General features: G+C 41.2%; 1 protein-coding gene across 3 annotated transcripts in view; it reads left to right on the top strand.

Moving 5' to 3' along the window:
* LOC139951353 (uncharacterized) overlaps positions 1 to 12,656 on the top strand; it is a 65,898-nt gene that overhangs the window by 13,237 nt on the left and 40,005 nt on the right. For all 3 annotated transcript variants that reach the window (XM_071950210.1, XM_071950209.1, XM_071950211.1), the window contains 18 exons: positions 360 to 494; positions 957 to 1,103; positions 1,611 to 1,787; positions 2,056 to 2,223; positions 2,672 to 2,782; positions 3,408 to 3,590; positions 4,083 to 4,298; positions 4,751 to 5,032; positions 5,544 to 5,783; positions 6,244 to 6,510; positions 6,979 to 7,158; positions 8,111 to 8,218; positions 8,732 to 9,001; positions 9,446 to 9,955; positions 10,476 to 10,631; positions 11,094 to 11,276; positions 11,998 to 12,159; positions 12,382 to 12,591. In XM_071950210.1, coding sequence (XP_071806311.1) covers positions 360 to 494; positions 957 to 1,103; positions 1,611 to 1,787; positions 2,056 to 2,223; positions 2,672 to 2,782; positions 3,408 to 3,590; positions 4,083 to 4,298; positions 4,751 to 5,032; positions 5,544 to 5,783; positions 6,244 to 6,510; positions 6,979 to 7,158; positions 8,111 to 8,218; positions 8,732 to 9,001; positions 9,446 to 9,955; positions 10,476 to 10,631; positions 11,094 to 11,276; positions 11,998 to 12,159; positions 12,382 to 12,591 — 3,705 coding nt within the window. The remainder of the gene's footprint in view (positions 1 to 359; positions 495 to 956; positions 1,104 to 1,610; positions 1,788 to 2,055; positions 2,224 to 2,671; positions 2,783 to 3,407; positions 3,591 to 4,082; positions 4,299 to 4,750; positions 5,033 to 5,543; positions 5,784 to 6,243; positions 6,511 to 6,978; positions 7,159 to 8,110; positions 8,219 to 8,731; positions 9,002 to 9,445; positions 9,956 to 10,475; positions 10,632 to 11,093; positions 11,277 to 11,997; positions 12,160 to 12,381; positions 12,592 to 12,656) is intronic.

Here is a 12,656-nt window from a genome sequence, read left to right as displayed (position 1 = left end):
CCAGAGAAATTCAGACAATCATTTACCATTTTTGTCTGGTTTTCTGTTCAATTTTGCTTAACAGGAAATTTGGAAGCACTGTTGCCCAAGCATTTTCATGAAATATTGGCAAGGGCCTTATTTTCATGAGGCCTGTAAGCATAAAAACTTAGCATAAAAACTTAGCACAGAAAAATATTGCTGATCAGAAAATTCTATAAGGTTTTTATTGTTGCAACTGGTGCCCCACCCATTTTAACTCAGTAAAGAAAGTGGCTAAGCAGTATTTTCTGCTTAGCAGTTTAATGAAATCTGGCCAAGGACTGTTGTGTCTGGTTAGCGAGCTAAACTAAACTTCTGTGCTTTTGGTTCCTTAACAGCTGAGTGTGATCCAGGTTTCTACTGCATTAATGGAAGTTCTAGCGCTACACCCACTGATGGTATGACAGGAGACGAGTGCCCTGCCGGTGCATACTGTGAGATGGGTAGCTCCATCTACCAGCCTTGTGACGATGGTAAGATCATATTCTGGAAAACTTTTTTGAGAGGCTAGTGGGTAGCAGATTTAACTTTGGTAAAACCATTGTCTTTTAAGAGCTTTGAGTTTGTGGCTACAGTACAGCTACAGCTATGTAAGCTACACTTACTGATTTTCGCTGTCGACCCAAATCAGCTGTCACTTAGGGCACGTTCCCATCTACTCATGGGAATGAAACAGGGTTACCCCCCTTCACATGTAGGCATGAGTGTGATCCACTAGGAGCCTGGAGGTGGAGCAGAATGCAATACCTCCCCGCCTCAACGGCACAAGTGTCATGAACGGTATTCATACCCACACTCTGCTGCTGACAACCCCAGAGTTTTGGTCTGGTGAACTAGACCGCTCGACCACAATACGTTTTAAAACTGCTGACTTGAAAGTTTCTTCAATGTCTGATAAATATGGCTTAAAGTATACATTTCTCTTGATTCCACAGGTACTTATATGAACCACACCCAAGCTGAGGCGTGTGATACATGCCCCGCCCGTTATTACTGCGTCAATAAGGTTCGTGCTGATCCTTGTCCCTTGGGTAGCTACTGCCCATCTGGAAGAGGGTACGACTATGAAATGTGTCCAATAGGTGAGTTGTTGTTTTGTTTCACTTACGGTTTTATCACCTGCACTACCCCACAAGATGTAGGTAAACTGCCAGCCGCGGTATGCTGACCACAGTCTGCTGACTACAGTCTGGTGCAGAGTTTTGAACTGGTCCTCACTTATGACTTCTGGTCAGTGGTCCATGGGTTTGTAGCTCATTATTATTAAGGCTTGTGGCGTAGCTCTCACAATGTCCTACATGATTCAGCTTTGGGAGTTCTCTATATTGGGAAATTTTACACATATTTTATAATGAATTTTTTAATATAAAGACACTTTCAATCAATTATTTTGAATGAAGCATTTATTGAATATTATAGTCAAGTAACCTTGAATCCTTGATTTTGATTGGTCAAACCATAGCAACAAGAGGTACAATGTTGGCTTATATTGCATGGCCTATATCAAACCCTAGTCTAGCTCTGTGTATTGCACTATTTTAAGCTACATACTTGTTTTTTAACGGCGGATCTTTTTCCTTCTTTTCTAGGCACTTATGGTCCTGTCATGATGCTAGCCACGGCTGATGAATGCACTCAATGTGATGGTGGTAAATATTGCGATCATACCGGCGCTGACGCAGTGACAGGGAACTGTGCACCGGGATATTACTGTGAGATTGGAGTCGACACTGCTTACCCAAACAACAACAATACTGGACTTGGAGGTATTTCCTCTTTTTTTTAACAAATTTTTATTTGTGCAGTTAATTTTATTTTGTTTTTTAAGTAATGTTTGCAACCTGATCGACTTTTAAAGGTTTTCAGAAAATATTTTCTGAAATATGACTTAATGAAGGAAATTATTCACAAAAGAAGTGGTTCTATTATAAATTTCATAATTTCAAAGACAAAAAACAATGATTGTTTTATCCTCACTTATTCTATATAATACCTTTAAATTCAAATTAAATGACTGTAAATCTTCTCAATCAGGTCCATGCCCAGAGGGGACCTACTGCCCCGGTGCCAATCCAGAGCCACTAGGCTGTGAAGCAGGCACTTACAACGACCTAACAACCCAAGCCCTCTGCAAGCCTTGTGAGCCTAGATACTACTGCCCTGCTAACTCAACCACGTATCTCACTACACCATGCTGGAAAGGTAAGATAGCTCCCTCTATTTCTTCTATGTCGAGTGGTCTCCTCAGCCAATGATGAGTCTCCCAGACCTCCCTGGCTTGACCTTGCTTGGGCTCCCAATGTATGAGCAGTGCCCTGCAAGCTTCTGGACATTATGAATTTTGTATTTTAAATTGTGCCCAAATAATGAAAATAACAATAATAATGGAATATGAGCTAATATAAACTTATTTGAAAATTAGAGGCCTGTAAGAAAAATAAACAGGCTTTCTGCTTCTTCTCACCTATACACTCTTGCTTGGCTGAGATGTAGAGCATTTCCAACAGCTTTATTCCATGCGCTGAATTTTAAACTTGTTGACTTTTTACATTAGCCTCTAGTAGCTACTGACTGGAGACCAATACCAATGCAACCTCTAACCTTTGCCCTGTATATTTTGTTGACCTCTAACCTTTGCTTGTCTACACAGGTTACTACTGTCCAGAGAGTACGACCCATGCTATTGAGTTTGCATGTCCAGCGGGAACGTATAACAACCATACCATGGCGGATGATGCATTTGACTGCTTACCTTGCACTGGTATGTACATGTAATAGACTGTGCAAGTCTTGCAGGAATTTAAGCCCAAGGACCAAATAAAGTGCACAAGTTTTTTTCCTTCATGTTTTGATGCGTAATGTGTATTGGACTAAAATGGTACCAACATTTGTTGAATCTGTGTTTATTTATCTGAGAGCTGGCTTATGGGTTGCTTCACTTGTATTTTAAATCAACAAATTTCATCAACCTTCAGAAATCTGAAAAAACATTCATGCATGAATTGTTCTCAGATTTAAATGTTTTGAGTGAAAAGTCATCCAAACCATATTACTCCCAAGGGAATCCTTTCTCAAAATATTTGCTACTATCAACAGCTGCAGTGCTTCTCACCAAGTAAGTTTGTTATGGTAGTTAATGTTGTAGTATTTTAGTTTGTTATGGTAATTAATGTTGTAGTATTTTAGTTTGTTATGGTAATTAATGTTGTAGTATTTTAGTTTGTTATGGTAATTAATGTTGTAGTATTTTAGTTTGTTATGGTAATTAATGTTGTAGTATTTTAGTTTGTTATGGTAATTAATGTTGTAGTATTTTAGTTTGTTATGGTAATTAATGTTGTACTATTTACCAATTTATAACCCTACCTTAAACTTGATCACAACAGGTGGTATGTACTGTGAAGGGGAAGCTAACGAGGTACCCACAGCTAAATGTGATCCCGGCTGGTATTGCAGCAGTGGTGCCTTCGCTAAGAGACCCGTCCCTAACGATAACACAACGGGAGATTACTCAGTCAGTGAATGCCCCATCTACACGTTGAATAATACAGGAGATATATGCCCACCTGGTAAGTAGTTCATGTTACATCTGCAGAGCTGCCAACTTGTTTCATATGTAGCTGGCACCTTGGGTTGCCCTTTGGCCATATGTGCATTACATAAAATCCATTAAATAAATTACAAAAAAGAAACAAGTAATTATTGAGGAATGGAACAGATACCTTCTCTCTCTTTAAATTCTCCTGATCCCATATGTCAAAACAAATGATGTCTGAGCGTTAAAGAAGTACTTAACGTTTAAACTCCAAACTTGCTTTGATGATTGGTCCAGGGATCCCCCAGAAGCCCTTTGTTTGTTAACCCTCTAAGTCAAGTGGCAAAGTCATTATGGTTAAAATAGAATGGATGTTGTCCGAGCAGTTACTTAAGAAGAATTAGATAAATCTCAACACACCATTCTTGTTCATGTTGATCAAAGTTAAATAGGAACACACAAAAATAAGCAGTTGGTGTCACAATGTTTTTGAACTGACTTGACGATATCATCTTTTCTCCTCCAGGTACCTACTGCCCAGAAGGTTCCCAGTACCCCACCCCATGTCCGAAAGGTAAATTCTGCGAAGGGTATGCAAACGAGATCTACGATGGACCCTGCACCGCTGGTTTCTTCTGCAACGGCAGTGCGTCTGTCACTGATCCGGTACCCTGTAGTAAGGGACACTACTGTCCTGAAGGAACTGAGGTGGAGGAACCATGCGAACCAGGGACATACTCAGGTACAGTGATCTTTAGCCGTTTCCGATTTAGTTCATCTAAGAACCAACACTTCTCCCAATAGAGTTTTCCAGCGAGCTGCAACTTTCCCTCCATCCTACAATCTAGACTGTTGTAAGAGGAATATCAATTCCTACCTTCAGCTCCCCTGAGTTATTTTTCACATATAATCATTTTTCTTATTGTAGTCCCTAACCAAGAGTGGCTTTTAGCCTTGTTTGGGCAAACTTGCATAAACAAATATTTATAGTTCTTCTTGTGATGCATAGTTCGATTTTTTATAAGGAATGAGAAACTTTACACTGTTATCTGATATCAGACCTTTTTATGCCTGCCTGGTGAAAAAAAGTAAACAAGGCTTTCTTCAAGCATAAAGAAGTCATGCTTTTAGTTTTATTGTTAACTGAATGAGAACCTAAACTATAATAATTTCTATTATTTTTTTCATAAACAGACCGAGAGGAGAATACAAACATATCTTACTGTCAGAGTTGTACACCAGGCATGTATTGTGAGGAGTGGGGTATGGAACTCCCAAGCGCAGAGTGTTCCAGAGGGTACTACTGCCCCGGCGGTCAAGATGCCTTCAAGCCTGTTGATCTCGCCTGTAGCCCTGGTCATTTCTGCGAGGTTGGGAGCTGGAACCAGACAGGGTGTCCAAGCGGATGGTATCAGCAGCACTGGGGACGGTATGATTGCAACCTCTGTCCCAAAGGGGCATACTGCAGGGCTTATGGTAAGAGCTCAACAAAGTTTCATAAAGCTGTTTATAAGCAGAAAATAGTACTTGACAAATATCTTTGCTAAGCATAAACTGAGTAGGGGACCAGTCACAACAGTGTAAACTAAATGTAATTTTGGCTGGCTGGTAACTTGTTTTGGTTAAGCAACTACTTTCCTAGGCTTAGCAAGTTTTTTTTGCCTATAGGTTTTGTGAAATTACAGAACATGCTTATGATCACAGAGCTGCAAACATTGGCATCCTGTAATCAGGGAGATTTTGTACCACAATCATGGGTTTTCCGTGGAATACTACTCTAGGGTTTTCCCTCCCACATCAAAGACTGAAACTCCCTTCTTTGTCTCCCACACGCTGATGATGCACTTTTGTCCAATGCACAGGACCGCTCGTCCACACATTATAAATGTTTATTTTTTACAAAATCTCAAAATCTCAAATTCAAAAAACTATCTTTGCCTTTTAATTCACAATCTACATGTAACTCTGCCCTTATACTTTCTTTCAGGCGATTATGAACTTCTAGACGATGAAAACGTCACCTTGAGCGGGAATTTCTCCGGTCGTTACCGCAGCTATCGAGGAGTATCTGATCCTGAGATATGCCCCCCGGGTTCGTACTGCCCAGCGGGCACGATGCACGAGACTGAGTATCTATGCCCTGAGGGCACTTATAGTAATAACACTGGGCTGCATAACGCTACACAGTGCACGCTGTGTGATCCAGGGATGTATTGCCCCGGTGAAGGTAAGGGTGTTTCTTATTAATAATCATGATAATACAAACATTTTTTCCAATGGTTACAATGCACTGAAGCAGTAATTCCAGAAAGAAGACAATATAATTGAACAGGATCCTTAAGATGGAAATAGGTATGACTTGAGTTTACGTTTGAATTGATGGAGTTGAGTATGAATCTTGAGTTCCAGCATCTGGGTCCAGCTACTGAGAAGGCCTTTTCACCTGCATGTTTGAATATGTGATGTATTTTTAAGCATCGGTGCAGAGAGAAGCCCATTTCAGTTGAGCATGCTAAAAGCGGTGTGTCATGACCTAGCGGTTAAGAGCACCGAATTCAAACGTTGGTGTTCAGCAGAGAGTGTGGGTTCGAGTACCAGTCGTGACACTTCAGGATGGGGTGTAAAGCTGTGGTTCCAGTGTGTTGTGTAACGCATGTCTTAACTTTAGTAATTCATTTGTGTTGCAGGAAACACCTACTCCTACGCGCCATGCACAGCAGGTTACTTCTGTACCTCTGGCGCCGCTTCCTCAACACCCACTGATGGCGTTACCGGTAACATCTGTCCTGCGGGTAAATACTGCCCTCAAGGGAGCATCGCTGGTGAGCCATGTCCGAAAGGAACGTTCAGTAACGAGTTGGAGCTGATGAATGCCGGGCAGTGCCAGAACTGCACTGGGGGTTACTACTGCGACCGCTCTGGGCTGAAAGCTGAGACTGGGGAGTGTTGGGCAGGTAAGTGGTTTTGAGTGATTTCCATGGGAAAATAATTAATTTTGTAGTCATCTTGTCACCGTACCTGTCTTGTTGTGTTTAAAAGAATTGTTCAGCTGTGTGAAAAGTTGAACCCAATGCTCTTCTTGTTTACAAGTCCCTTTGGTCACATACTGTTAAAAACAGCAAGCCTCCCAAGATTAAATTTCAAACAAAATTAAACAAGACATTGACCCTTTAGGGACTATTAATTTCTGTCAATAATCACAAAATGCCAGCCTGTGTAAGGTTCCAACATCCCACCCCCTGCCAATCAAACTTGATAACTTTACTGGAGAGCCAGTAACTAATCGAACCTTCCTGCATTTGTGTAACTACTCCTGCCTTTAAGGGTTTTAAAACATGTGTCACTACATTTATCTAATACAGGGCACCAATACAGTTATTAAATTAAAACCCTCTGTCTCTCGTATATTTCTTTCCACCAAGGTCATTACTGTTCTGATTCTTCAGAGGAGGCGGGACCGGTCAACCAGCCTTATGGTGACCTCTGCTGGCAAGGTCACTACTGCCCTAATGGTACGGCCTACCCAGAGACATGTCCACCAGGAACCTATCTTGACGCTGAGGGACAGGGCGATGTCAGTGACTGTATATCTTGCAGACCGGGTAAGACTTGAGGATGAGAAACTTCCCACTTTTTAAAGACACTGGACACTCTTGGTTTTTGTCAAAGACCAGTCTTCTCACTCGGTGTACCTCAACATATGCATAAAATAACAAACCTGTGAAAATTTGAGCCCAATCAGTCGTCAAAGTTGCGAGATAATAATGAAAGATAAAACAACCTCGTGTCACATAGTTGTGTGCTTTCAGATGCTTGATTTTGAGACCTCAAATTCTAAATCTGAGGTCTCGAAATCAAATTCATGAAAAAATTACTTCTTTCTCGAAAACTACATTACTTCAGAGGGAGCCGTTTCTCACTTTCTCATTACCAAGTAAGGTTTTATGCTAATAAATATTTTGAGTGATTACCAAAAGTGTCCACTGCCTTTAATCTAAATTTAACAGTTGTTTTCAGAACCAACACTACCCATGGTGTTACTGCAAATCTCTCTTGGTTTTATACTTCCTCCATGCAAAGTTTCAAAGTCTACTTATCTGAATTCTTTAGAGTCAACTCGATGGTAAACTAAAAATGCTGTGTTTTTCTCCAAATTAAAATAGTCATTCCTTTGAGCTACTTTTCTACCACTGAGGATACTGTCGTTCATTTTCAATGTAGTATCAACCAGTTTGTAAAATCTAATAATGTCATTGGATTTTTTGTTTGCGGTAACACCATGTGTGTATCTACTTTGCTGGGTAGATGTTGTTCTTTTGAGAACTTGTCCTGTTTTATATTTTGCTCCGTGGTATTCTACTCCATGGTAGTAGAATATAAAGCAAACAAGTTCCCAAAAGAACAAAATCTGCACAGTAAAGTAGTTACACACATGGTGTTACCGCAAACTGAAAAAACCTTGATATCTCACTATGCAATGCCTCACATTCCATATACCCTAAATAACATCAGACATCAACAACTAATGGTATTCATGCCCAATGATATATGTAGGTTACTATTGCGACCAGCCTGGCCAAACCAACGTAACAGCAGAATGCGACGCAGGTTATTTCTGCAGTCTAAGAGCCAATAACAGCGCACCAACCGATGGTGTCACAGGTAAGTTACTTGTCTCTTAAAAAAAACCATTTTAACGCATTTTGGTTTCGGCTTAATCAGTGTCTTGAATTTTCATTATTCGTCATTTAAGATAGTTTGAAATCAGGGCCCAATTTCACAGAGCTGTTGAAGCCTCACAAAATGCTAAGCACACAAAATTGTGCCTACCAGATTATAGTTACCAGCCAAACTGCTGTGTCACAGGTACAGCTGGTGACTGGTAACTGCTCATTTCTGCTAAGCAGACAATTCGTAAGCAATATTTTCAGCTGAAGCAGCACTATGAAATTGGTCCCTGGTTTGAATCCCGCGTGTGGATTACTTGAGCTGACAGTTTTTTATTCCCTTCCAGTAAACTTGCCTTTTAATTAAAGTTATCCAGTCAGTTTCTCTTGTGGAATACTAAGAATTTAAAACAATTTGTGCAAATTCATTTTTTTAATTTTTTATTATTTTTTTTTTCCTGGAGGGAATTCAATTTTTCAACTTAAAATTCTATTTGTTTCCCCCTAGGTGATAGATGTTGGGTCGGTCATTACTGCGAGGTCGGCTCCTCCCACCCAACCCCTTGCACCAATGGAACCTACTACAACAAGACCGGAGCCGAGGAGTGTGACATCTGCCCAGCCGGCTACCAATGCATACACGGTGATACAGCAGACCCCTGCCCCCAGGGGTACTACTGCCCAACGGGGACTGGGTATGACCTCAGACTATGCCCAACTGGGTATTATGGAAACCGTGAAGGGTTACGGCAAGAGGATGAATGTACTCCTTGTACAGGTGAGTTGTCTTTAAGCTGCACTTGCGAAGGATAAATTAAAAAAGGATTTGTGCCCTCATCAGCTGATAATTTTTAGTTTAGATGTTGTAGAGCTCTAAAGAGAACATCAGGGAAAAAAATAAAAACAAACTCAAAAAAGTAATCTTTCAAACAGTCCATTTAAGAAAGAATTTACATATTCAATGACAAACTAAAGAAACTAATGAGGCATTGTTTTTAAATTTTGTTATTTGTTTTATTATTGACCATAATTTTGTGAAGATCTTGAGGACAACCCTAAAATATTCTGTACCTCCTACACCATTATATGACCTACCAAATAAAAGTGACAGCGCCTTTATATGTACAATATCTTGAGAATTTTGATACCCTCTTTCACTGCAACCCTCCCCCCATTTCTATAGTGTTCAGTATTTATTCAACCCAAACAACCTTATTCCCAGGTGGTCACTTTTGCGCTACCCCTGGCCAAGCAGTCGAAGATGGTGAATGCTCCCCAGGTCACTACTGCGAGCTAGGAGTAGACACCCAGACCCCAACGGCATCGGACGGCCACAAAGGCATCGGGGGAATCTGTCCAGCTGGGAGCTACTGCCCAACCGGTACCGTCACCCCACATGAGTGCGACGCAGGGTCATTCACAGCCTCGGAAGGTCAAAGTTCATGCTCGCCATGCACCGCTGGGTACTATTGCCCGGCGAATACTAGCGACCCGACGATGTACCCGTGCTCAGCGGGTTACTACTGCCCTCTGGAGACGGGTTACGAGACTGAGTTCCCCTGCCCAGAAGGAACGTACAACTCACTCACCCTTCAGCAGAATGGAACCTCCTGTGAACTTTGCACCCCTGGTATGTACTGTGAGGGTGAAGGATTGGACCAGCCCACTGGTAACTGCAGTGAGGGGTGGTTCTGTACTGGAGGGGCAGTCACTTCTACACCTTTACCGACTGGTGAGTGTTTGGTTTTATATTGAAACAAAATAGCCTAAAGGCTTTAGATATTGTCCATGTTGTTTTTCATTTTATAGGGCTTTGTCTTCGGCTTACGCTCTATTGGCAATTTTTTTAAAATGATTGGAGCCTAAGCCACAGAGTTGAAGCCGAAACAGTGATGGGCATAAGACTTGTTAAAAACAAACTCTGAACAAATTTGGTTCACTTGATGGATAGAAAGAAACAATTTTCTTAGCGGAACAAATTGTGCTGAGCCTTACAATGAAATTACCCCAGGGGCCCAATTATATGAAGCTGTACAGTATAAATAAACGCTTAGTCAAATAACTTTTTTGAGCAGAACTTGGTTTTATACCGACCTAAATATAAGCATCATTTTATGAAATTAGACTTGGTTAGTAAATAATTTGTCCTTGCACTGTAACCATTCAACTCTTTATCAATATGTTTGTAAACATCTGAATTACCTTCTTTTTTAATTTAACATAAATCATGTATCTCATGTTTATCAACCCAGGTAATGCCTCAGTGATATCTGACTGCAGTTGTCCTGCCGCCAACTACACTGGTAATAAGTGTTATCCAGGGACATATTGCCCAGCGGGCTCCGTGGCTCCAGTGGACTGTACTGCAGGGTGGTATTGTGATGATTATGAACTTGCTACCCCAAAAGGTAATTTAAGTGCTCTGAAAATTGTGTTTTTTACTCTCCTTTTTTCCCCTCTTCTATAGCACTGTGAAACACTGGGTAGTAAAACCTATGAGTTAATGACTGGGGGTCCCCAAGCATACCCCTCCTCACAATTTCAATGTGTAATATAGAGTACTACTGCCCAATGGACACAATGGACTGGAACACCCTCACACTCTCCCTCGCCCCACTTCCCTCCAAAATCTCCAGCCGATTTCTTACCTTCCGCCCAGGCAATAGTTAATAAGCAGGTCAGTTCTAAAGTTGTCTACCGAAATACAAAATCTACTCCCCGACAGTAGAATAAATAGCAAAACAAATTCTCAAAAGACAAATCTACGTAGCAAAGTAGATATACACTTGGTACACCTAACAATGCAATGCCTGAAAACCCACCAGAATGTTCACCTCATTAACTCTACTTTCTCTCTCTCTCTACTGCAGCAATGTGTAATGCCGGTTACTACTGCCCAGGGGGTAACGATGGACCTGAACCTCCCGGTATGGAATGCCCACCTGGGTACTACTGTGAGACTGGTGTTGGGTATCCTATAGCCTGCCCTAACGGAACCTTCTCAAACACATCCAAGAATACTGAGCTTAGTAACTGTCTGTCTTGCACACCAGGTATGTACAGAAAGTTATTTGTAGGTGTTATTTTGTTAATATGTCTATTGCTAAGCTGTTGTTTTGAACCTCCTGGTATGGAATGCCCTCTTGGGTACTACTGCGAGACCGAGGGGGGGGGTATCCTATAGCCTGCCCTAATGGCATCTTCTCAAACACATCCAAGAATACTGAGCTTAGTAACTGCCTATCTTGCACACCAGGTATGTACAGAAAGTTATTTGTAGGTGTTATTTTGTTAATATGTCTATTGCTAAGCTGTTGTTTTGAACCTCCTGGTATGGAATGCCCTCTTGGGTACTACTGCGAGACCGAGGGGGGCGGGGGGGGGGGGGGGGTATCCTATAGCCTGCCCTAACGGAACCTTCTCAAACACATCCAAGAATACTGAACTTAGTAACTGTCTGTCTTGCACACCAGGTACATAAGGAAAGCATAAACCAAAAGGGAAATTGACTGGGTAATTTTTATTTTATGAATTGTGGTTGAAAAAGAAGTTTGTAGAGCGCCAGTACGTTAATCCGGAGGTCGTTGGCTCAAATCTGGCTCTCGTCATTTTTTATTTTTTTATTTCAACCCTAAATATTTTCATATAAAGTTTAAAATTCCTGCGTTTTACTTTTTTTTAAAACAATAATTACACTATTTTGCTGACCAGTCAGACAGGTTTGTGTATTTTTATCCCATTCTCTAACCATTGATCTCTTGTTTAACATCCTAGGATCTTACTGCGCCGGTGAGCATTTATGCAAACCATCATCTTTATGTGGAGAAGGGTACTACTGCCCTGGTGGTCAGATTACTGACAAGCCGCTAGAGTACGTCTGCTGGCAAGGGTTCCGCTGTCCAGTTGGATCACCGATACCTGAGCTATGCCCAAGAGGTAAGCAATACCAACATAGCACAAAGACTCTGGAATTCACTTCCTGAATACCTCAGACAAATACACAACATCACTCTCTTCCAGCAGAAACTTAAAACACCCTTGTCCACGCTTGCTTTCCAAACAATTTGATACAACCTGTGAACTTGCAGATTTAAAGGTTTTTTTTCTAGATAGTTATCAATCTTACACTTTGTCTTATAACCGTTCCTTGATTCCCAGGTACCTACCAATCTGAAGAAGGTCAAGGGTCATGTAAGGTATGCCTAGAGGGCACCTACTGTGATCCATTCGAGCTGGGCAATGTGACGGGGGTCATCTCACCACCAGACTGCATTCCTGGTCACTACTGTCCTAATGGAACTGAGTTTGCTCAACAGAATAAATGTCCGATTGGTACATACTCCAATAAGACTGCTCTGGCCAGAGAGGGTGAGTAATTGATAATGGGTCCTGACTTCTGTAACAATAACATACAGTGAGAATCACGATATAAA

The sequence above is a fragment of the Asterias amurensis genome, chromosome 19 (genome assembly GCF_032118995.1).
Source record: "Asterias amurensis chromosome 19, ASM3211899v1".
NCBI classification, from domain to species: domain Eukaryota; kingdom Metazoa; phylum Echinodermata; class Asteroidea; order Forcipulatida; family Asteriidae; genus Asterias; species Asterias amurensis.
Note: the sequence above shows the minus strand (reverse complement) of the source record. Positions and strands in the feature narration are given on the sequence as shown.